The 21,799-nt window shown below is 40.0% G+C and overlaps 1 protein-coding gene across 1 annotated transcript in view; it reads left to right on the forward strand.

Moving 5' to 3' along the window:
• Positions 1-16,057, forward strand: part of ddb1 (damage-specific DNA binding protein 1) — a 40,897-nt gene extending 24,840 nt beyond the window's left edge. The window contains exons 16-27 of the mRNA XM_068317771.1: positions 505-712; positions 957-1,052; positions 1,380-1,491; positions 2,510-2,633; positions 4,943-5,107; positions 5,626-5,720; positions 8,389-8,559; positions 10,221-10,330; positions 11,094-11,263; positions 13,060-13,162; positions 13,760-13,883; positions 15,228-16,057. Coding sequence (XP_068173872.1) covers positions 505-712; positions 957-1,052; positions 1,380-1,491; positions 2,510-2,633; positions 4,943-5,107; positions 5,626-5,720; positions 8,389-8,559; positions 10,221-10,330; positions 11,094-11,263; positions 13,060-13,162; positions 13,760-13,883; positions 15,228-15,311 — 1,562 coding nt within the window. The 3' untranslated portion in view covers positions 15,312-16,057. The remainder of the gene's footprint in view (positions 1-504; positions 713-956; positions 1,053-1,379; positions 1,492-2,509; positions 2,634-4,942; positions 5,108-5,625; positions 5,721-8,388; positions 8,560-10,220; positions 10,331-11,093; positions 11,264-13,059; positions 13,163-13,759; positions 13,884-15,227) is intronic.
• Positions 16,058-21,799: the final 5,742 nt, after the last annotated feature.

A 21,799-nucleotide genomic window follows, 5' to 3' on the forward strand; every position in this document is an offset into this window, starting at 1 on the left:
GGTGTCAGGAGGCTTCACCCAATTGCAACCAATGCAAAAATGGGAAACACCTGGAAAAATGTACCATCTGTGCCCTGATGCACTGAGAAATGTCCATATAGATAATAATGATTCCTGGTGGACAGAATATTCTCTGATGCTGGTTTTTTATCCACTCAGAGGAATTGTCTGTGAAACATGTCTCATTCACACCCTGAAAACCACCTTAACAATTTTTTTTCTTTTTTCTGAGTACCGGTATATATTCAGGGTTTCTGTTTGTTATGTACATGTTAAAGGAAGATCTTGAGTAAATGTGCTGAGAGGCCGATGCTTCCTGATGTCTCTCAGGCATTTGTGATTGAAGAGCACTTTGAAGGGGACGCATATTCTGCATGCAAAGCCAAGCTTATTGACTAAAGGTGCTTAGCAATTGGCTCTTTTGCACACAGCAATGATTAGTGTGGTTACCTTTCAAACAGGACAGCTTGCTTGTGTTTCACACCCCTCATTTCCTTCCCCCAGGTGCTTTGAGTGAACGAAAGAAAGTCACCCTGGGGACACAGCCTACCGTGCTGAGGACCTTCAGATCCCTGTCCACCTCCAATGTCTTTGCCTGCTCCGACAGACCCACTGTCATCTATTCCTCCAACCACAAGCTTGTATTCTCCAACGTCAACCTCAAGGAGGTCAATTACATGTGCCCGCTCAACTCTGAGGGCTATCCTGACAGGTTAGAAGCAAACATTTCTCATTTCATCAGCAGCAGCTCAATGAGAAACGCTTGTTAGGATTTCCTGCTGTGTATTTTGAAGACTTATTATGCAAAGGTTTCACTTTCTTTTCATTTGGTCACTGAGTGTCAGATGTGTCATGTCACAGATGTGCATGCAATCATCGTTGTATTGATTTGTTATCCTGGGGTTATATTTTCTGCTCTATGTCATTATGAATGAAGAATCTTTCTTTTTTAACAGTCTGGCTTTAGCAAACAACAGCACCCTTACCATTGGTACCATTGATGAGATTCAGAAACTTCACATCCGCACAGTTCCCCTTTATGAGTCCCCCAGGTCAGTCCTCTTCTCAAGCATGGAGTTAGAAATCACCTTCAAATGAACATTTTAGAACTATCACCTGTATATTATTCTGTATATATTATGTTTGGGGTTTTTTTTTTAACTTTGCCTGTTTTATATGGTTCAGGGGATTTCTACTTGATTTTATTAGTAATCAGCCATTTTTTTCCCCCCTAATGTTGAAATGTTTACTGTTTGTTGAAGAAGATACTTAAATTCTGAAAACAAAGTAGTCCCTCAGGTCAACTCATTTTGTTCTGCTTAACCATGTTTGCTGTAAACGTCAGTATGTTTTCTTCCTCTCACCACTTCTCTCACTAGACGGATCTGCTACCAGGAGGTTTCCCAGTGTTTTGGCGTTTTGTCCAGCAGGGTGGAGATTCAGGATGTGAGCGGTACCACATCTGCTGTTCGCCCCAGTGCGAGCACCCAGGTACCCTCAGCTCATTGTGTTTAGATTAAAACCCTCGGTGACTTGTTTGTTTTCCACTCTTGTCTAACTTGGCACGCTGAACATTATTTATAACATTCACTCAAAGCTGATAGGACAACACTGTCTCGTCCCGTTAGGGACTTAACACACAGGAGCAGTGTAAATTCTGAACCACAATTTGAATGTTAATGCTGTTATATTTAATCATCTACTCAACCGGTCATGGCCGATTACCGCCCTCCAGAGTCTGGGCCCTGTCCGGAGTTTCCTCCTCAATGAGGAAGCTTATGCTTGCTCTGGAGGGTCCCGTTGGGTTTCTCTGTCTGTTGAAGCACTTTGAAATGTCTGCTGATGTGATTAAGCGCTATACAAATAAAGGCTGATCGATTATTTGATTGATTTAGTTTTTTAAAATGAAGCCATTACAAAAAATTTTCACCCCCAAATTTACTAGATTACAAGATTACTGATCCAACAGAAGTATTAATTGTGTATTTTTGGTGTAATATAAAAACTCATGTATTGCCATGGTCACTGCTTATTGTTGGCAGTAGGAGAGTGAATCAAGTTCAAAAAATCCATTTTTGATTAAATTGTTGTCAAAGAATGCTGACAGTGATGATTCAGCTGCTACAGAAGCATGGTAGGACTATTTAAAAGAGATTAGTATCCGGAAACCTCATCCAAAACTCCTTTTATCTAGATTTTCTGACAACATGTGTTCAGCTTGGCTTTATAGCTTTCCCGTGGTGAGAGGTGTGTATGGATACTTAAATTTTTTGTTCATATTCGTGGCTGCAACTTTGTGGAAACAAAGCCAATGCAGAGCCTCTCATACTGGATGACCAGGAAGATGTTTATCTGATTTTAACTGCTGAACATCTGGTGCTACAGATTGGCGGCTGTGATGTTGAGCCCACGCCGAAACGTAGATTTAAATTGATTTATACCCTTTATTAGATTTCACTTTGTTTCCCCCTCTATTCGTATCCTGTCTCATCACTTAACATCCTTCCAGGCTCTCTCCAGCAGCGTAAGCTCCAGCAAGCTTTTCCCCAGCAGCACCTCTCCCCACGAGACCTCCTTTGGTGAAGAAGTGGAAGTTCACAGTCTGCTAGTCGTGGATCAACACACCTTTGAAGGTGAGTATTCCGGATGTACATTTCTATTTGATCTCACAGGGCTGCTTCTTTCATATTGTGCATTTGATGGTACCATATTGTGCTTAGTTCCAAGAGTAACTGGGCAGAAAGAGAGACGTAATGCTCACTGATCAAGATATATTTACATGTTTGATCGTCAAATGGATGCACAATCATTTTACTGCTCAGATTTGCATCTTCCTTCTTTTTCATCTTTAATGTAATCATGGACTTATGGAAAATTTGCTATTTTTAAGTTACCGTAAAATATGGTTTGCTGTTATTGTTATTATTATTATTATTATTATTATTATTATTATTATTATTGTTATTATTATTGTTATTAATAATATTCTATATTCAAAAACCCACACAACTTCTTTATGGAATAACTGAATAATTGAAAGCACGTGGCGTCACGCAGATGATTTCCACAGTGAAGGCCGCTGAATGTGGCAGCCTTTGGCTCCAGTCTGTTTTGCAATGCAGATTTCACTGCAGCAAGGGTCCCTTTTTAAACATCCGTTGGCTCCTATTCCTGCATAAATTATTGTACGACTCTTTAAAAAGGAGCGGTGCAGCACATTCTGTTCACACCTGTATCGGGTTCATCAGGGTTCCATCTGATTAAAACGCATTTATATATGTGACACTTTCTTCCGTCAGCCATTAACACACTTAGACTGTTGACGGCTTGCTTTGCACCCCCTGCTTTTCAATTAACACTGAGTTCATGCATATATTGTAATTTTGTGATTTTAAGATGTATATATTTCATAAATACATGATCTCATCAGTTCTTTATTTTATTCATTATATGGCTCATTATGCTTCATTCAGTCAATTATCTCCACAAACACTGCCTGGTTGCGTCTGAACGCCATGCATACCAAGTGAGGAAAAAACAATTGATAGAAATGAAAGCAATAAAAGTTACTGGAAATAGATTAGAGTAGTACAATTATAATTCAGATTGACAGTTACCATAAATACTGGGAGCCTACACTTAAAATGGGAGTGAAGCGTGATTACATATATTACATGTTTCTCACTCTGATGACTGGGTCAGGGGATGTGACAAATTCAGCTACTGCTGAAAGTAGTTATATACAGTGATACCTCTACTTACGAATGTCTCTACTTACGAAATGTTCTACTTACAAAATTTCTCAGCAGGAAAATATTACCTCTACTTAGGAAAGAAATTTCGATTTATGTAATATAAAAACACAGTATCGGCTGATACTTGAATCTCCCACAGGTCCCTGAACGCAACATTCTCATAGCTGCTCTGCCATTGGCTATTACCTATTACGTAACTTCCTGGCATCCCATTGGCTAAGAGGGATGCCACTCCATCTCTGTGTGGAGCTACAACAGTGCTTATGGAGTGTCTCGGCATTCGGCATTTGACCTGTGAGGTGTTCTGATAGTTTTGCGCAAATATAATAACTTTTTGAGTACGTATTCGCTATACACCCCAAGAAAGTGACGGAGAAAAGAGGAAAAGAAAAGACGAAGAAAAGAGTTTTTTTGTCCATACAAAGCAAGAGATAATAGAAAATCATGAAAAAGGGATGCGTTTGGTTGATCTCGCCAAAGAATATGGCCGTAGTGTATCTACAGTCGCCACGTTATTAAAACAAAAGGAAGTTTAAGGAGTTTAAGTTATCGCGTGGGTGGTTGGAGAAGTTCAAAAGGAGGATGGAATTCACTCTGTTGTTCGGCATGGTGAGATAGGAGCGCATGAACCAAAGAGGGCAAAAAACAATGGGGACAGCTGTTAAAAGGTAAATGACCGTCATTATTATTGTTTACTCTATTCTTTGTTTTTTACATTATGCACAACTCTCATTTATTGTGTTATAATCTAATCGTAACATGTATTTGTTACATGTTTTGATGCATTTTTATGCTTTATAAAACATTTATGTCGGAATTTTTGTGGGCTTGGAACGGATTAGGGCATTTCCATGGAAAACGCGTCTATACTTACGTAATTTTCTACTTACGTAATTTCTCCTGGAACTAATTAATTTCGTAAGTAGAGGTAACACTGTATGTTCATACTTTAAAAATAGTTGGCTCAGAGATTTTCATAAGCAGAGAAACCTCAGACTTTAAAAACTCTGCTATGCATGTAAAAGATGTTTGTCCTGTTGCATTTTGTCCATTTAGAAAGGAACACTAAAAGACAATCATGGAAAAAAACTGCAGTTAAACTATCAGAACATTTATTAACTGAGTGGTGTATTGTCTTCTTCTGTGACTCATTTTCCTCATGTATCTGTATTGTGTATCTCTATTAGTTCTCCATGCCCATCAGTTCCTCCCCAGTGAGTACGCTCTCAGCATGGTGTCGTGTCGTCTGGGGAAAGACCCATCAGTGTATTTTATTGTCGGCACCGCTATGGTGTACCCAGAGGAGGCTGAGCCCAAGCAGGGACGCATCATCGTCTTCCATTACACTGACGGTCAGTCGCCAGGCTTCTCGTGGGCCTTCTTGGTTTTCAGCAAAAGCACAAATTCAGATATGATTTTCTAATCGCGTTCCTCACCTTATCATGCTCATCAAGCTCAATTTCATCTCTTCACCTCTAGCCTGGTTTCCGTTTTTCTTCCCTGCCCTCTTTCCTGCTGTTTTTTCCCACTCATGGACACTCTGTCCTGCCGTGCTTGTTTCGCCTCTCATTTAATCATTTTCTTATCATTTTCTTATCACACTTTCCTCCTCTCAACACTAAGGATCTCCCTTACTTCCTTTCACACTCTTTCCCTGTCAAGGCGCATTGCTCTCCTTTGATTTATCTTCCTTAACTATTCAATCCTCCTTTATCCTTATTCTGAATGTCGCTCCTACTCTTGTACACCTTTTCTTACATTTCCGGTCGCCTCCACTAAGTCTTTTAGTTCTAGTTCAGAGTGACATGAGCTTGTAACTCTCAGGGCTAATTGAACGGACAGAATAACAGACTGCCCTTTTTTTCTGCAGGTAAGCTGCAAACAGTGGCTGAGAAGGAAGTGAAAGGAGCTGTCTATTCTATGGTGGAGTTCAACGGCAAACTGCTGGCCAGTATCAATAGCACAGTGAGTTCTCAGTACAACCTACAGAACACATGAGCTTTTCCATCTGCAGTTTTGTCCATGTGTGTACTTAAAACATCTTGAAGAAAAATGCATTACATTAAATTCTCAAGGCTTATTAGTGTAAATAAAGAGTACTCAGTTCACCAGAAGATGCTGAATATGTGCCTGCTTCAAATACACTTCCATTGTAATTGCTTATTCCCTTTCCATACAATGCTTTACTGCAGATATAACAATGAGATTCAGTGTCTCTCAACACTGCTTCTGTTTTCTTCCTGTTTGTCAAGGGAACTATAAGATGTAGCCTGATATTACTTACCCTCAAGGTCGATACAAATAACAAGCCAGACTCTGCAGTTACTGAAGCCCAGCTTCTTTGTATGAAGGTTAACATTCTCTGCTTCCTGTGTACTGATTGTATGAGTAGCGATGTAAGACATTGAGATTGATTGATTGAAACAGTGGGGAAATAATGTTGAAGCTGGTTAGCGAATGACACCGAGTGGCTGATGGATTTATTGTTTATCTTCTTTTAATTGAAGAGAGAATATGAAGTTATAGGGATTGGCAGTGCGGTTTTGCCCTCATTGTTGCCTTGTGAAGATCGTAAGTGATTTGATGTAGCCTCGCTACATTTTCTCTGCAATGAGTACGGCACTCCATTTAAAAGTTGAAGGGTGCTCAGCAGAGTTCGTGTTGTACCTCCACCAAGGCCAGACACTCCTAACTGTCTGTTTAGCTCGCCTCTATTTAACTGTTTGGAAGCACCAGCAGAACTAATAATACTTCATACACCCAATCAAAACAAGAATAAGACAGTAATCTCGCTGATGTCATATTAACTGAAATCGGGGTCGTTGTACTATATTTTCCAGTTCGGTCCATGGGACCTTCTCTGTGGTCGGTATATCAGTGATTTGAGGGTGAGATGGTTCCTTTTCTCACCAGTGAGCCAACTTCCGGATGACTCAAGCGTTTAAGAATATGGAATCTCTTCAGGATGAAAACTGCCTCCTTGGTTATTTTAAAGCCCATCCTCTGAGGAGAATCATCCCGCATGGATTGAAATCATTTGACATACTGTGTGAAGGAAGCAGCTTCCGCCCCACTGTACTGTAACACCATACTCATCCACACTGAGCTATAGATAGATTAAATGGATTAAAAGCTTTGAAGGGCAGCTTTGTTTTAAGATATCAAGAATCAAATCATCATGGGTTTCAGACTTATGGAACAGCAAAATGACTCACTTCTTATTATTTCCCCTCTTTGAAACCCTTTTTCTTCAAATGGAACTTGAAATTAATCCGTTCATTCTATATGATAATTTTTCAAAATGCCAATGAAGTTTTGTTTTTAGGATTTTTACCTTGCATTTTATTAATGAAGAAAGAAATTCAAACATCATTGACAATCATTGCTGCCTGTCATTGTGTTTCAGCCTCTTTACATTTAGTGTAAATCTGCATTTCGTCTATAAGTCAACAAACTAAACATTCGGGACGAACCGATCCATCAAAGAAGTGATTTTCTTCTCCCACGGCAGCCGCAGAACATCTTACAAATCTGTGAGAAGTTCTGACAGCAGTTGTTTATCAAAAGCCTTGTAAAGTTAGTTTTATCCTCCAAACACAAAAATAACTGAAGGGTATGTTGGCTGTAATCATTTTTCTCCAGAGCATAGCTTGTAAACTGTAAATTATTAGTTTTGCCAGACTTTACTCATGTATCTACTATGACAGTTTTGCCTTTTGACCTTTTGCACATTTAAAAATGTTTCCATTGAAATGTGAATTTCAAGGTGAGGCTGAAGAAGGGTTGTCTGTATATAACTCTATGTAGCTTCACAAAACATACATACACAAAAATAACCTTGTCCAAGATGATTAGTGTAATAATTACATCATCTGCACATAAGGCATACTGGCCCGTTTCTCTCTGTCCTCACATGTTCTTAGCTGAAAATGGTGAACTCTCCATTCTTGTCACTCAAAACACCTTCATTTGTGTGTATATCTTCATCACATGGTTGTGGTTTTGGTTGTAGAAACCCTGAAGCGTTCTTGAGGGAAGTAGAAATAAGTAACAGCCTGCTGCAAACAGCCTGTAATCTAATATCAATTTAACCTGAGTTTTCTGCTTGGATAAATGTGAGAAATAATTAATAAGTTGAGTATACGTATTGATAACATGGAAGTGGTGTACTGTTTTCACCACATTATAAATTTTAGCATAAAAACAAGTTTTTTTAACAGCACATGTCCGTGCAGAGCTGCTTCATGCCAACGAATTGAAAGAAGAAGCAAAATGAGACACAATATTGAAGTAAAATAGTAAATATTGAAGGAAAAGATGAATAAATTATACGAATATCACAAAATATTCCCAAAAAAGAACAACACTCAACAAGTGAATTACATCCAGAAATGAATCTCCAAGCTAATCTCAGCAGTTGTTAGAAGGTAGAGACGGTGTGAAACTGAGTATAATTAACTGATAAAGTATGTGTCAGATTTTTACATTACGCTCACTGAGACACATTTTTTCATTCTAATAGCAACACTGAAGTAAACTGTCAGCCAGTAATTCAGATGCTGGTTGAACTATTTGCTGAGCCTCCGCCTATAGCTGGCCTGTGTGACAGCAAATGAACGTGTGTCTGTTGTAGGTCCGTCTGTATGAGTGGACGGCTGAGAAGGAGCTGAGGACCGAGTGTAACCACTACAACAATATCATGGCCCTTTACTTGAAGACAAAAGGAGACTTCATCCTGGTGGGTGACCTGATGAGGTCTGTGCTGCTGCTGGCTTACAAACCCATGGAGGGCAACTTTGAAGAGGTGAGATGTGAAGAACGGATTTTGAAAAGGTACTCCAAGGGTTGAAAATGCAGCTGTAACTTTTTTTTTTTTGTCCGATGAGAAAGTCTTCCTTGTTTTAAAGATTTGTTTGGACACCCAATATAAAGGGCAACTTTTTGTGTTTTCAGCAGATGACATTTAGTCTTTTTAGACAGATGTCTAGAGATGGAAAACACAACTTTTAGGAGAAATAGCCACGATGGTTTCATCCATCTAGTTAGTTTCTTATTTCAACCCAAAAAGGCAATCTTGACAGTAGGAATATCACAGCTGGGACAACGACTGATATTGTGTTATTGTGACTTTGCCAGCAGTATTTAACCAACAGAAACAATGGCGGATGAAAACAGGTGTTGACTGGCCACAGCTACAGCAGCAGAGATTATCATCAGCCTCTGAAGGATAGAACAGTAAAATATCATGAAATAATTAATGATTGTGTAAAATCTTGGGAAGTCCAGTTACGTCAATCTCCAGTTTATGGTCTCGTCTTTTTATGTTTGCTACTGATGAGATGAAGATAATCAATACATGTTAATGAGAAAACACAAAATACAAGTTGTTATTTTCTTACAACAAACTAGCTAACAAATGTTGTGATAAACACAGCGGCAGGAAATCTTGGTATTGATTAGTGTTGTTGCTCAACAATGTCGATCGTTTTATACGTTCTCTACAAAGCGTTTCCACGAAACTATCACCCCAGCTTTTTCATTGATGATGTACTTTGAAATTGATTTGTAGTAAAAAGATGAAGAGATTTGATGAAGAGTCGCCCACTGTAGAAGGCATGCTGTGTTGTTGTGATTACAAAAATAATATGAGAGACACGGAAAACAGTTTAGATTTGTTTGGAACAGGACAACCGTAACATTTCTAAGAAACTAGAAATTTGCCATTAAAGATTTTACTTCAGACCAAACTAAGAATTAATAAGTGTCCCCGTCCAAACCCAGTTGTTTACAAGTCCACAATATAAACAACAGCGAAGGAATTTGAAACAGTTTCCACAAACCGTTTATCTTTCAGGTAAACATCCCTGTGAACAGAGACAAGACGATACATAGGGATGATTTATGTACCGACACAACGGGCATTTTCTGTCTGTGTACACTTCATCACCTGTTTCACATCATTTCCCAGGAATTGTCTCCATTTCCTCCTATAACTGTCAGCAGTAAAGGGAATAAGCAGCTGAAATGTAGAAGACTCCCTTTCTCCGGCCCATGTGTGGACCATACTTGAACTGTTTTTAGGTGATTCAAAGCAGCAAGGAGCTGTAGATATTACAAAAATACAGATTGCGTTTCAATATCTGCCCAAAGCTCCCTTTGGCCAAGCTTCTTATGTTGCTGATGCTGCAGAATGTAGGTCGCAGCCAATGTGCATAGACTGGATTTTGGCAAGGCTTTTTGTAAATCTTTTTCATAATTTAATATATGGATGTCTTCAAGCTATGTAAAGTCTGTTGTCCTTGTATGAAACATTTTGACTCTGTTTGGATTTCAGCACTTATTTGGTGTCAGCACCTTTCTTTGCTCATAGATAATTCAGTGTTTACTTGAAGAAAAGAACCTCCTCCCGGTTGTACATGTTTTAGCTAATGTATTTCAAGAGATTTTTTTTCTTTTTTCAATCAGATTGCTCGTGATTTCAATCCTAACTGGATGAGCGCAGTGGAAATCCTGGATGATGACAATTTCCTAGGGGCTGAAAATGCCTTCAATCTGTTTGTGTGCCAGAAAGACAGGTGAGGGAAACATTAAATGTTATTGTATATAAAGAGGAAAGTACACAGATTTTATGCACATGAGTTTCACCCTATTCCTGCAATAATTCTAGTTCCTTGAGCTGCTCTTTTCCAGCCAAACATACTATACGTTTCAAAATCTCCTGCAGTATTTTTCAGCATCATGTCTGCATTTATTAACATTAAGTCCTTGATGCCTCCATTGCCTTGCGAGAGCAGCATCTCTGATTTGAATGTCCTTTACACTTTGGGGGAGTTGTGAGCCACCTCCCCACTGAGCTTTTAAGCTGCTTGGCTGCATTTCCAACTTCCCTCATTTTCTATCAGTCGAGTGTTGGTTTTGAGAAATGGAGAAAGATGCGTTCTGAAAGTGAGTTTTACCTTCATGCCATCGCTTGTTATCCATCTAATAATTCAGATCGGACCTCTCAATGCTTTTGACCTTTACTTTTGTATCACATCTCACTTTCCGTTGGGCTCCCCACTTTTCCTAAGACTTTTTCCATTACCTCTCGGTAACGCTGACCTTTTCCAGTGCTACTGATATCTTTGCCTGGTTTGTTTTTCTTTTCTGTAATCCATCACTCATGTCTGCCAACATTTCTTTCTGTTTTTAAACATCTTTTTCTTCATGTTGGAACTGTTTGATTTGATATCTCCTGTTTGCCCCTGTCTTGACCCTTCTACATCACACATACTTCTTTGTAATCCATCCTGTCTCTCTCCCCTCTGTGTCTCCTTCACTTATTTTTCTTGTGGTCAGCGCGGCCACCACAGATGAGGAGCGACAGCATCTGCAAGAGGTCGGGGTCTTTCACCTTGGGGAGTTTGTCAATGTCTTCTGCCATGGCTCACTAGTGCTGCAGAACCTGGGGGAGAGCTCGACGCCCACCCAGGGCTCTGTGCTCTTTGGCACCGTTAACGGCATGATTGGTAAGCACACAGGGAATATGACTCTTAACAAACATCTACACACAGATGTATGTTTCTGGAGTTAAAGCCTCTGCTCTTTTGAATGCATCAAACAAGCAATGCAAAAAACAGTCATTACACACACTCTAAGGCACCATCCATCACATAAATCATAATCCTACTGCGCCAAACTCCACTTATAACGGTCTGTGTTTACGACAGACATGCCATCAAGCTGCACAGACTGAGCTCAGCCCATGGTTTAGGAAACTAACAGAAGCACTTACCTGGGATTCCCTTGTTCATGATCAACCATTGTTTGGAGATAGTTCAGGATCTCATCCTCTTCCAGCCATCGCTACATCACACACTGCCCTTAAGTACTCTGTCTGACCAACACAGCAGTTCTGAATTCTTACTTTTATTGCGGTAGCAAATCATATTCATTTACAGTATATCAAAATTCTGACTCCATCGCTGATATTTGGTACTCAAGTACTCAAAATACACACTCCTACTCTGTATTATAGAGATGGTGTCGGGACATGTCTACCTCCTAATGAATGTTTTTCCCTGCTCTTTACAACCTTGATATTGAGTTGTGGGAAGTTAATCGTACAAATTTTGGTGGAGAAAATGGTGAGTATGCCTCGTCTGAGAAGTTCTTACATAATTTCATAATATTCTTTTCAAATTCAAAATGTTAAGAAAAGTTTTTGCTACTGGTTCTTAGTATTTTCAAGTCATTGTAGGTGAAGTTTCTCATATACTAAAGAGATTAAAACGCTTCTTCATTCTTTTTTCCTTATTTTGTCCTGAATTCATCCCGAGAAAATATTTGAGCTATGTCAAACACAAGCTCTCACTTCATACGTGAAGTTTGGACACATTGACTCTGGAGTCAATTTCTTCATTCAATGACATTGCTGAAATAATTTTTTTTGAGTCATTGAGGGTTCAAACAATTGTCTGATTAATAGATGGGTTTGTCATCATTATATGAATTAAAAGACATTTAGTACATTAAATTTGTCAAATCAAGAAGCTGATAATAAATACACTAATAAATAACTGCAAAAGAAACAAAAGTGGATAAAAGGTTTCACCTTAAACAACGGACGCACACATCTAATATTAAATATGCAACATTTGTAACTGTCACTTTCAATGGGTTTTTCCATATTTTTGAAACAAACAAAAATCAAGAATAGACAAAATAATTGGGAGATTATTCACTAATATGTGTTTACACCCCTACTGTCCTCCAGACTGCAAGGAAGGAAAATCCTTTCAGTGCTTCTTTCACAGAAAAACAATCCTCTGCATTACTGCAGTGTTCAAAAGTTTGCTTGTTTTCTTGGTGCGTGTCAATTTCACCGCTGATGATTTCCCCAGAGCATTACAATAGTGCACTCACTGTCACAGAGCTTGAATTTTTATGGGAGGAAAGCATTCTACTCCCGGAAAGCTCAGGCTCTTACATCTCACAAAAATCACTGTCGAAATAAAACATTTTGGGATGCTCCTGAATTTCTGATGTATTGAAATCATGCTACTTCTTGCCAAACATCCCAGCATACGGACATGAAACTTAAACGAGGAGGACTGCAGTCACAGCTGAAAAGCTTCTTCAGTTCAATTATGAATCCACCCCTAAAACGACTGTCTGCCCTGTTGTTGATGAATAAATATTTATTTACCATCTGCTGCAGTAAGGTGCAAAAATCTTTAGTTTGTTTTGATTTGTTTGTGTGGCTGACTAAGTTGTTTGTGTGTGTGTGTGTGTGTGCGTGTGCGTGTGCGTGTGTGTGTGTTAGGTCTGGTGACATCCTTATCTGAGGGCTGGTACAGCCTCCTCCTGGACCTCCAGAACCGTCTCAACAAGGTCATCAAGAGTGTTGGCAAGATAGAACACAGCTTATATCCTTCAGACTGACGGCATCGCCATGGTTACCAATGGAGTGTAGTCTGATTTGAGTTGCTTTAATTGATTTGGAAAGTGCTTGTTGCCCATGTTATGCATGAATTGTTTTGAATGTGGCCGTTCTGCCATCTGATCCAATTCTCCTGGAGCTGAATTAGTTAAAGCTGCTATTTTTGTAGTTAAGAAAAAGCGCCACTGGTTTCAACACCTCCAAGGGTAAAGCTTTGCATTGTGGTTTCTTTAAGCAAAAGTGTTCCTTTTTTTAATTGGAAAAAAAAAGGATAATTAACGAAAAGAAAGAAACTGTGTTTTTTAGGTTTAATATGCAGAACAACCTGAAAAATGTTGGTGACCATACAAACGTAAGAGTTTTTTGTTGTTTGTGTCATATCTAGTTACTGTCTCTGCGGGTTCTACAATATCAGTGCCGGATCCCGACTGATTGATGAATTCTGCCGCTGTGAACATTGCCCTTTCACTCGGTGTATTAATATTTGTTGCCTGTGCCCAAAGTCAGATGTGGTATTGTATCTAAAATGTGATTTTCAGGTGATGCAACAACTTGGTATTGATTTTCCTTGACTCCGCTGCACCTGGAGGTCTTTCCACACGGAGCGTAAGACAGAGCAGGCCACGGGATTTATTGACGGGGATCTGATTGAGAGCTTCCTGGATCTCGGCCGAGCCAAGATGCAGGAGGTTGTCAGCACTCTTCAGGTAGGAGCTCACGCTTATCTACTCTTGCGTACCCTGTGTTGAGACAGATCGTCCGTTTTCTGTGCATCTTTATTTTCTTCTCTACTCACCAAAACAGAAATCTGGACCAGAATCTGTTATGAATAAATACTTACAATCTATTATTTATATCTGTTGCCTCAACATAGTAAACACTGAGCTTGCTTCGTCCTCTAAAAGAGGCTTTAGCGCTGAACATTAAACTCAATGCTAATTTGTTGGCACAGTGTAGTGGCCTGTAATGGACGCAAATATTTAAGATCTTTTAAATACAGGAATATGTCTGCTTGTTAACAGAAGCTGAAGAGCCAACAAGAAGGAGCCAAGTTTTGCTGTTTTATTTTTGTATTTGGCTTCCATGAGTACAATGATCAGCCTTCACACATCCTGCTTTACCGTATTGTTAGTCACTCCTGTTCTATGAGAGCGACGACTGCGAATAGCATTAATGGCAGAACAGGTGGTGGAAGCACTTCTGGCAGAAGGAATAAGGACATTCTGGTTTGTCTCTCTTTATTGTCATTCCTTAAAAAAAAAAAACACAGTTTAAGCTCCTAAACAAAAGCTGTTCTATGTCTGCCCCTCAAGACCAGCTGATTAAAAACACTCCAAGATATGTGGATGTTTTTTTTCCCAGGATATTCTGTTTGAAAGCCAAGTTGGCACATTGCTTTAAAAATAAAATATATCTCAGTTTGAGTAGCTCATTTGTGTACTTGTGAAAAAAAGCACTTCTGATTTGTACTTCCGATCTGTAATCTTGTCTGAATAATTCACGATGATGGCGTCAAATATCTGATTTTGTTCACCCAAGACTCCAAAGTATTCACAAAAAAATAGAAAGACACAGGCAGTGTGGGATCATGGGAGTTATAAGATGTAATCCTTGTAGACTTAATAACGAGAAAATGTTTGTTACATTTGTATTTTTAAACAGTTATCGAACATAATAACGATTTAATGAAATTTAATTATCACAGTAATTCTATTCTTGAGTCAGAATGAAAAAAGCCAAATCTAACTGGATGTTTGGGTTTTAAGTTTGGTTCATTAGCATGTTAAATACTTGAAAATGAAATGAATGATAAACTAGATAAATGAAAATGAATACTTTGTTATAGAAAAATGTGGTCAGTCAATAACTTCTAAGAGGTTATTGACTGACCACATTTTCCCCAAGCTTTTAATATCTTCTCAAATCTACGCACGTGAAATAAATCCGAGTGGATATCATTAATGAAAAAATCTTTTGAAATGCTGTGCCGTGGATTTGTTCAGCGTCTGTCTCAGTGTGAAGGCTCACTGTTTGGTGTCGTTTCATTTCAGATTGATGACGGTAGCGGCATGAAGCGTGAAGCCACGGTGGATGAGGTCATTAAGATCGTAGAGGAGCTGACGAGGATCCACTAACGTGAGGATTGTCCTGAGAACGGGAGGATCGGTGGAATGGAGGAGGCGGTCTTTGCTTGTATTTTGGAGATTTGTAAATAACTATAAATAAACGGTGCGTGCATGTCCATCCGTCATCGATTTGTCAGCCATTGGGGCCCAGAAGATGAGTGTAACACCTTCTGTGGCCTCTGGGTGAAGTGTTGAGCACCATGTTTGGAAAAAAAATAATAAAAGACCAAAGCAAAGACATTGGTCTGTCAAAGTGTGTGTGGACACATGTGTTTTTTGCGTCTGTGTGGAATAAAACACCATTTCCCTAAATATTCTTGGGGATATTTGTTCAGGCAGGTTGAAGCGTAGCAGATCCTAGACACCCTGCAGGTTGAATCTGGCTGTTTTGAAAAGTTTGTTATTCAACTCTGGGAAAAATGTGCTGTATGAAAAACAAAATGAGGAAAAATGATAGATTTATAGCTATTTTGTCTTTGTGATGTTTTCTTTTCTTCTAATAAAATTTGCTTCAGTACTGTTAACGCCTGTATCAGAGTATAATTTAGATCACAACTTTGAAATAAGAATTCTCTGCTATTTATGCTATTTTTTCAGATAATAGGCAGCTATTTTGTAATCATCTGTAGCCACACTAGCAGCACGGCTCAAGTGATGGAAATACTGGTCAGATGGTTGTCAGCCTGTTTGGCCCACACTGAGATGTCCCAACAGTGGGAAAGTAAAATAAATTTGCTCTGCGGTAAAAATTGAGATCTGATATGAGCTTCTCTTTTGATTGTGGCAAAATGATTGTACAGCTCTCTAAATACAAAGGTACCCTGGATCACAGTTCATCTGCAGGAGGAGGAAATCTACTCTAGATCTATGAAAAAGAAAAAAACAAAAAACAACCTCTTGGTGCCCTGATCCAGCAGGAAGTCAAGACTCTTCTTTGCCATTTATAGATGCTTGGAAGAAAAAAGAATTCTTGTGGTATAGAGGGACTGAACCAGATAGACGCTAGCAATCAAAAGGAGTTCCATATGTCTTCAGACTCTTAAACTAATATTGTCCATGTTGGCCCGGATATAATTTTTGGTAAAGATCTCAGTATGATGTCTAGACTCGTGTTAGTTTAGTGTTCTGCCTCTAAGGTGATACGTATCATCACCGAGGTTCCAGGATTTAATGGTTGTTCTGTAGCGCCACCCACAGCATAACAAGCTTGTGTCGTTATTTTTAGCCATAGTCTAATGTAAGCTGTTTTTTACTCTGGAAAAATTGAATTCACACTGCATTCTTTTGTATAGAGAGATTTCAATATATTTGAACAAGTTACCCTCCACAATCAGTGGCGTTGACCTCAGCCACCAATTAAAGCAGCATCCAGGGTCCTGTTCACCGTTAATGCAGCCTTGCTCCTTAGAGCCCACGCAGCCAAACGAGGGAGGAGAGCTCTCCATCTTTTTGTGTCAGTCGATTGGCTTGTATGCATACTAAAAACGTGGAGTTTCTCTGTCAGACCTGCTGAAATGGCAGAATATAAGTCTGCTGTTTTCTCAAGTGCCTCATTAATTTCTGTTGGTGCATATTTCTTTTCATCTGCAGTAAACAGCGTTGATTGGAAGATACCAGCTCTTTCAGTCGAAAATATCAAAGGTCTTTAAGACTGAAATACTGACAGGCTGATGGGGTAATTCTCTATGCTTTGTGTTACTTTTAGTGCAGGGTTTGAAGCAAACTAGAAACTGGCAGTGGAAGTCCTCTGCCAGTTTTTCTGAGCTATTTTTGTCCTGTCACCATCCTGAGGCATGCAGACCTTTTCTGAGTTCTATCCTTCAACTGATCTGCCATTCACTCAATGTCCTCACTTAGTAACACACCATGCATGGATTAGGAAAACATAGTTCTATAATATACATAAAGTAAATTGTATAAATGAAACTGCGTAAATAATATCTCAGCTATAACATTGATGTTCCCCTTTTCAATGACTTCGGATAAAATTAGTTCTATTATTGTCTCATGAGGAATGCCAGGCCAAGGGGATTCTATGAAGGATTTATGTGAACTAAATGTGCAAAGTCCCTTGTGTTTCTGCACACACTGCAGAGATATCTAACCAAGGTCACTCCAGTAAACAACATGCAATGATGGCAATGCAACTATATGGATGTATTTTTTCCTGTCAATGTATTTACATGTAAAGAAAAAAATGGCACTTGCTTCTCTGGGCTGTTTTGTTTGATTCATCTTTAAAATAAGCTTCATGTTATAGTTGGCAGGTCAACAGCTACAATACCAGAATTTGCTGCTTGCTGTCAAGCATCCAGAGAATCCTAATATTTGTTATTTGTTAGAACATGTCAAATAAGCTCTTGCTGTCCTTAAACAAGGGGTTCCACATGCTTGAGTAACCAGAATTCTGTCTTCAATGAGAGATTGGTCACTAATTGTGAAGCTGCAGACCATGGGGAGCAGGTTCAGTCACTGTCCTACACCACAAAATCAAAGAAACACGCCAGCTTTGAAGGTCTAGGAGATCTATTTCAAATAATATTAAAGTATGTGATGTCCTGGAGGTTGAAGACAAAAGGATCACAGCTGAATTTGTTTCCAAGCACTTAGGAAGTGACAACTCTTCCAAGACTGTGTTGGCAGGGTGCCCCATACACAGCTGCCCAAACGGCTGGAGAGCCTCAGGCACCGACCAGCTAAGGAGAGACAGAAGATCCCGTTGGTTTAGGAGCCAGAAGTCACCAATCTTAGTCTTCTCTGACTGAACCCTGGAGCTGATGAAACAAGAGTTTTTGGGAGGTGTTGTGAGTGCTGAGAGAGAAGATAGTCCATCAATGCCATCGTTTCCCAGTCAGATCCAGTGTTCACCACCAGATTGTTCTGCAAGGAGAATTTTGTCAATATAAAATATTGAACTGCAATTTGTCAAGACTGTAAAAAGTATATAGGAGTCTTGAACAGGCACTGAATCTACTTTTATGTCAGGATTTTTTTTTCTATACTAAGCTCTCTCTCTCGCTCTCTAACTTCCTTTGGCAGAGCATCGAATCATCACAGTTTTCAGCTGGAATATGTTTCATTCCAATGTCACTGACATTCCATTGAATCTCTTTTGTTCTTTTGGTTCATTTGCGACTCAGTTCACCCGACACTTAGAGGTAAAGTGTGGAGCTTTGACTTCACTGAAGTCTGATACATAAAACACACATCCGAACCATTCATCGTTGGAAACCACAGCTAACTGGACTCCACACATCTATTATTAATGCTTCTCAGCCAAAGCAGGTTAGTGACATTCTTCTCTGTAAGACTGTCCCTTTCCATCATCATCTATAACTGATCAATACAGTGATCACTTCTCATTATGCTGATAAATATTTATGATGCAATGTTTGACTTGATCACAGGTAATAACTAAATCCTGATTGCTTGGAGGGGACTTTAATGGTCCTCCAGATGCCTGCTTTCATGTACAGACATATTCATCGATGGGTCTGTAGTCAGTCGGGTACAATTTCTGTGATTGACTGCTGCATCACAGCATCAAATCAGGGTGGTCTGGGTCTCAGCCATAGTCTGTCTCTCCCCAGTTAGGCCAATAGTATTAAAGAATTTTCCTTGAAGACCAGGGACTTTAGGTTTAATTATGAGAAGCATCTCTCTCTTACTTGAGATCAATTTCAACAGCAGACAACACATATCACTTACCGTACATACTGCATAATAAATTCTCATTTATGGGACCGATTTTAAAAATCACTACTTAGCCGCAAGAGGGCACAAGTCAGTGTCTTATTGTGCCGGTCCCAAGCCCATATAAATACAGGGCGTTGTGTCAAGAAGGGCATCAGACGTAAAACTTTTGCAAAATCAATACGCTAATTGAATAGATGACTTCCGTACCGAATCGGTTGACGCCCGCGATAACAAGGACTGCCATGGGTGCTGTTCACCAACAGGGTGGCGGTGGAAATTGGACTACTGTTGGTGAAAGAAAGAGAGGAGGAAAGTGTGTTCGTAGGAAGAGAGAGAAGAGGAACACTAAGATTATAGGACAGAGTTTGAATATTGGAACTAGGTAGAGAGTTGGTTGACATGATGCAGAGGAGGAAGGTAGACAAAAAGTGTGTCCAGGAGACCAGGTGGAAAGGTAACAAGGCTATAAGTTTAGGAGCAGGGTTCAAGTTGTTCTATCATGGTGTAGATAGGAAGAGAAATGGAGTAGGAGTTATCTTGAAGGATGAGTTTGTTAGGAATGTCCTGGAGGTAAAAAGAGTGTCAGATAGAGTGATGAGTCTGAAGCTAGAAATCGAACGTGTGATGTTCAATGTTGTTAGTGGGTATGCTCCACAGGTAGGATGTGAGCTGGAGGAGAAGGAGAAATTCTGTTTGGACTTTGATGAAGTGATGCAGAGCATGCCTAGAAGTGAGAGAGTTGTCATTGGTGCAGACTTCAATGGACATGTTGATGCAGGAAACAGAGGCAATGAGGAAGTGATGGGCAGGTTTGGTATCCAGGAGAGGAATGCAGAAGGACAGATGGTGGTTGACTTTGCAAAAAGGATGGAAATGGCTATAGTGAATACTTTCTTCCAGAAGAGGCAGGAACATAGAGATCAATGCTTGCAAAGTAGTGGTAGGCGAGATTGTAGCCAAACAGGAAAGGATGGTGGTGTGTAGGATGACTCTGGTGGTGAGGAAGATGAAGAGGGCAACGGCAGAGCAGAGGATGAAATGGTGGGAGCTGAAAAAGTAAGAGTGTTGCATGACTTTTAGGAAGGAGTTAAGACAGGCTCTGGGTGGTCAGGAGTTGCTTCCAGATGACTGGACAACTATAGCTAATGTGATCAGGGAGACAGGTAGGAGCGTACTTGGTGTGTCATTTGGAAGGAAAGTACTGTAGATAAGGAGACTTAGTAGTGAGGAGGTACAAGAGTACTGCATATACAGAGAAAGAGGTTAGCTAAGAAGGAGTGGGAAACTCAGAGGACTGAGGAGAGTAGACAGGAGTACAGGGAGATGCAGCGTAAGGTGAAAGTAGACGGAGCAAAGGTCAAACAAGGGGCTTATGATGACTTGTATGTATGGAGGGAGAGACTGATCTATACAGGTTGGCAAGACATAGAGACAGATGGGAAGGACGTGCAGCAGGTTAGGGTGATTAAGGATAGGGATGGAAGTCTATTGACAGTTGCCAGTAGTATGATGGGAAGATAGAAAGAGTACTTTGAAGAGTTGATGAACGAGGAAAATGAGAGAGAACAAAGACTAAAAGAGGTTGCTGTTGTGGACCAGGAAGTAGCAAAGATTAGTCAGGATGAAGTGAGGAGGGCATTGAAGAGGATGAAGAGTGGACAGGCACTCAGTCCTGATGATATACATGTGGAGTTATAGAAGTGTCTAGGAGTGATGGCAGTAGAATTCCTGACTGGGTTGTTTAACAGGATCTTAGATAGTGAGAAGATGCCTGAGGAATGGAGAGATGTGCTGGTGTCCATTTTTAAGAACAAGGGAGATGTGCAGAGTTGTGGCAACTACAGAGGAATAAAGCTGATGAGCCATACAATGAAGTTATGGGAAAGAGTAGTGGAAGCTAGACTGTTGGCAGAAGTGAGCATTTGTGAGCAGCAGTATGGTTTCATGCCAAAAAAAGAGTACTACAGATGCAGTATTTGCTTTGAGGATGTTGATAGAGAAGTAAAGAGAAGGCCAGGGGGAGCTGCATTGTGTTTTTGTACATCTGGAGAAAACTTATGACAGGGTGCCCAGAGGGGAACTGTGGTATTGCAAGAGGAAGTCTGGAGTGGCAGAGAAGTATGTCAGAGCGGTGCAGGACATTTATTAAGACTAAGACAGTGGTGAGGTGTGCTGTAGGTGTGACAGAAGAGTTCAAGGTGGAGGTGGACTGCATCAGGGATCAGCTCTGAGCCCCTTCTTGTTTGCTATGGTGATAGACAGGCTGACAGACGAGGTTAGACAGGAATCTCCATGGACTATGATGTGTGCAGATGGCATTGTGATCTTCACTAAGAGCAGGGAACAGGTGGAGGAGAAGCTAGAGAGGTGGAGGTTTGTCCTGGAAAGGAAAGGAATGAAGGTTAGCCACAGTAACCCAGAGACACGTGCGTGAATGAGAGGGACCCAAGTGAAAGAGTGAAGTTTCAGGGAGAAGAGATCAAGAAGGTGGAGGATTTTAAGTACTTAGGGTCAAGACCAGAGCAATGGAAAGTGTGGAAAAGAGGTGAAGAAGCGTGTGCAGGCAGGATGGAACGGGTGAAGAAGAGTGTCAGATGTGATGTGTGATAGAAGAGTTTCAGCTAAAATGAAAGGTATACAAAACTGGTGAGAGAAGCGATGTTGTTTTCTCTAGTTCTTAACATGGGTTCGATCTTACCCCAGGGGTTCAGTGAGTTGGTCTCAGGGGTTCGGCAGAGACGGAAGTCAAGACAAAACACCTGACACATTGTGTTGGGTGTTTTTGCCGAACATACACAAAT

This window comes from Antennarius striatus, chromosome 1 (genome assembly GCF_040054535.1).
Source record: "Antennarius striatus isolate MH-2024 chromosome 1, ASM4005453v1, whole genome shotgun sequence".
In the NCBI taxonomy this organism is placed as follows: domain Eukaryota; kingdom Metazoa; phylum Chordata; class Actinopteri; order Lophiiformes; family Antennariidae; genus Antennarius; species Antennarius striatus.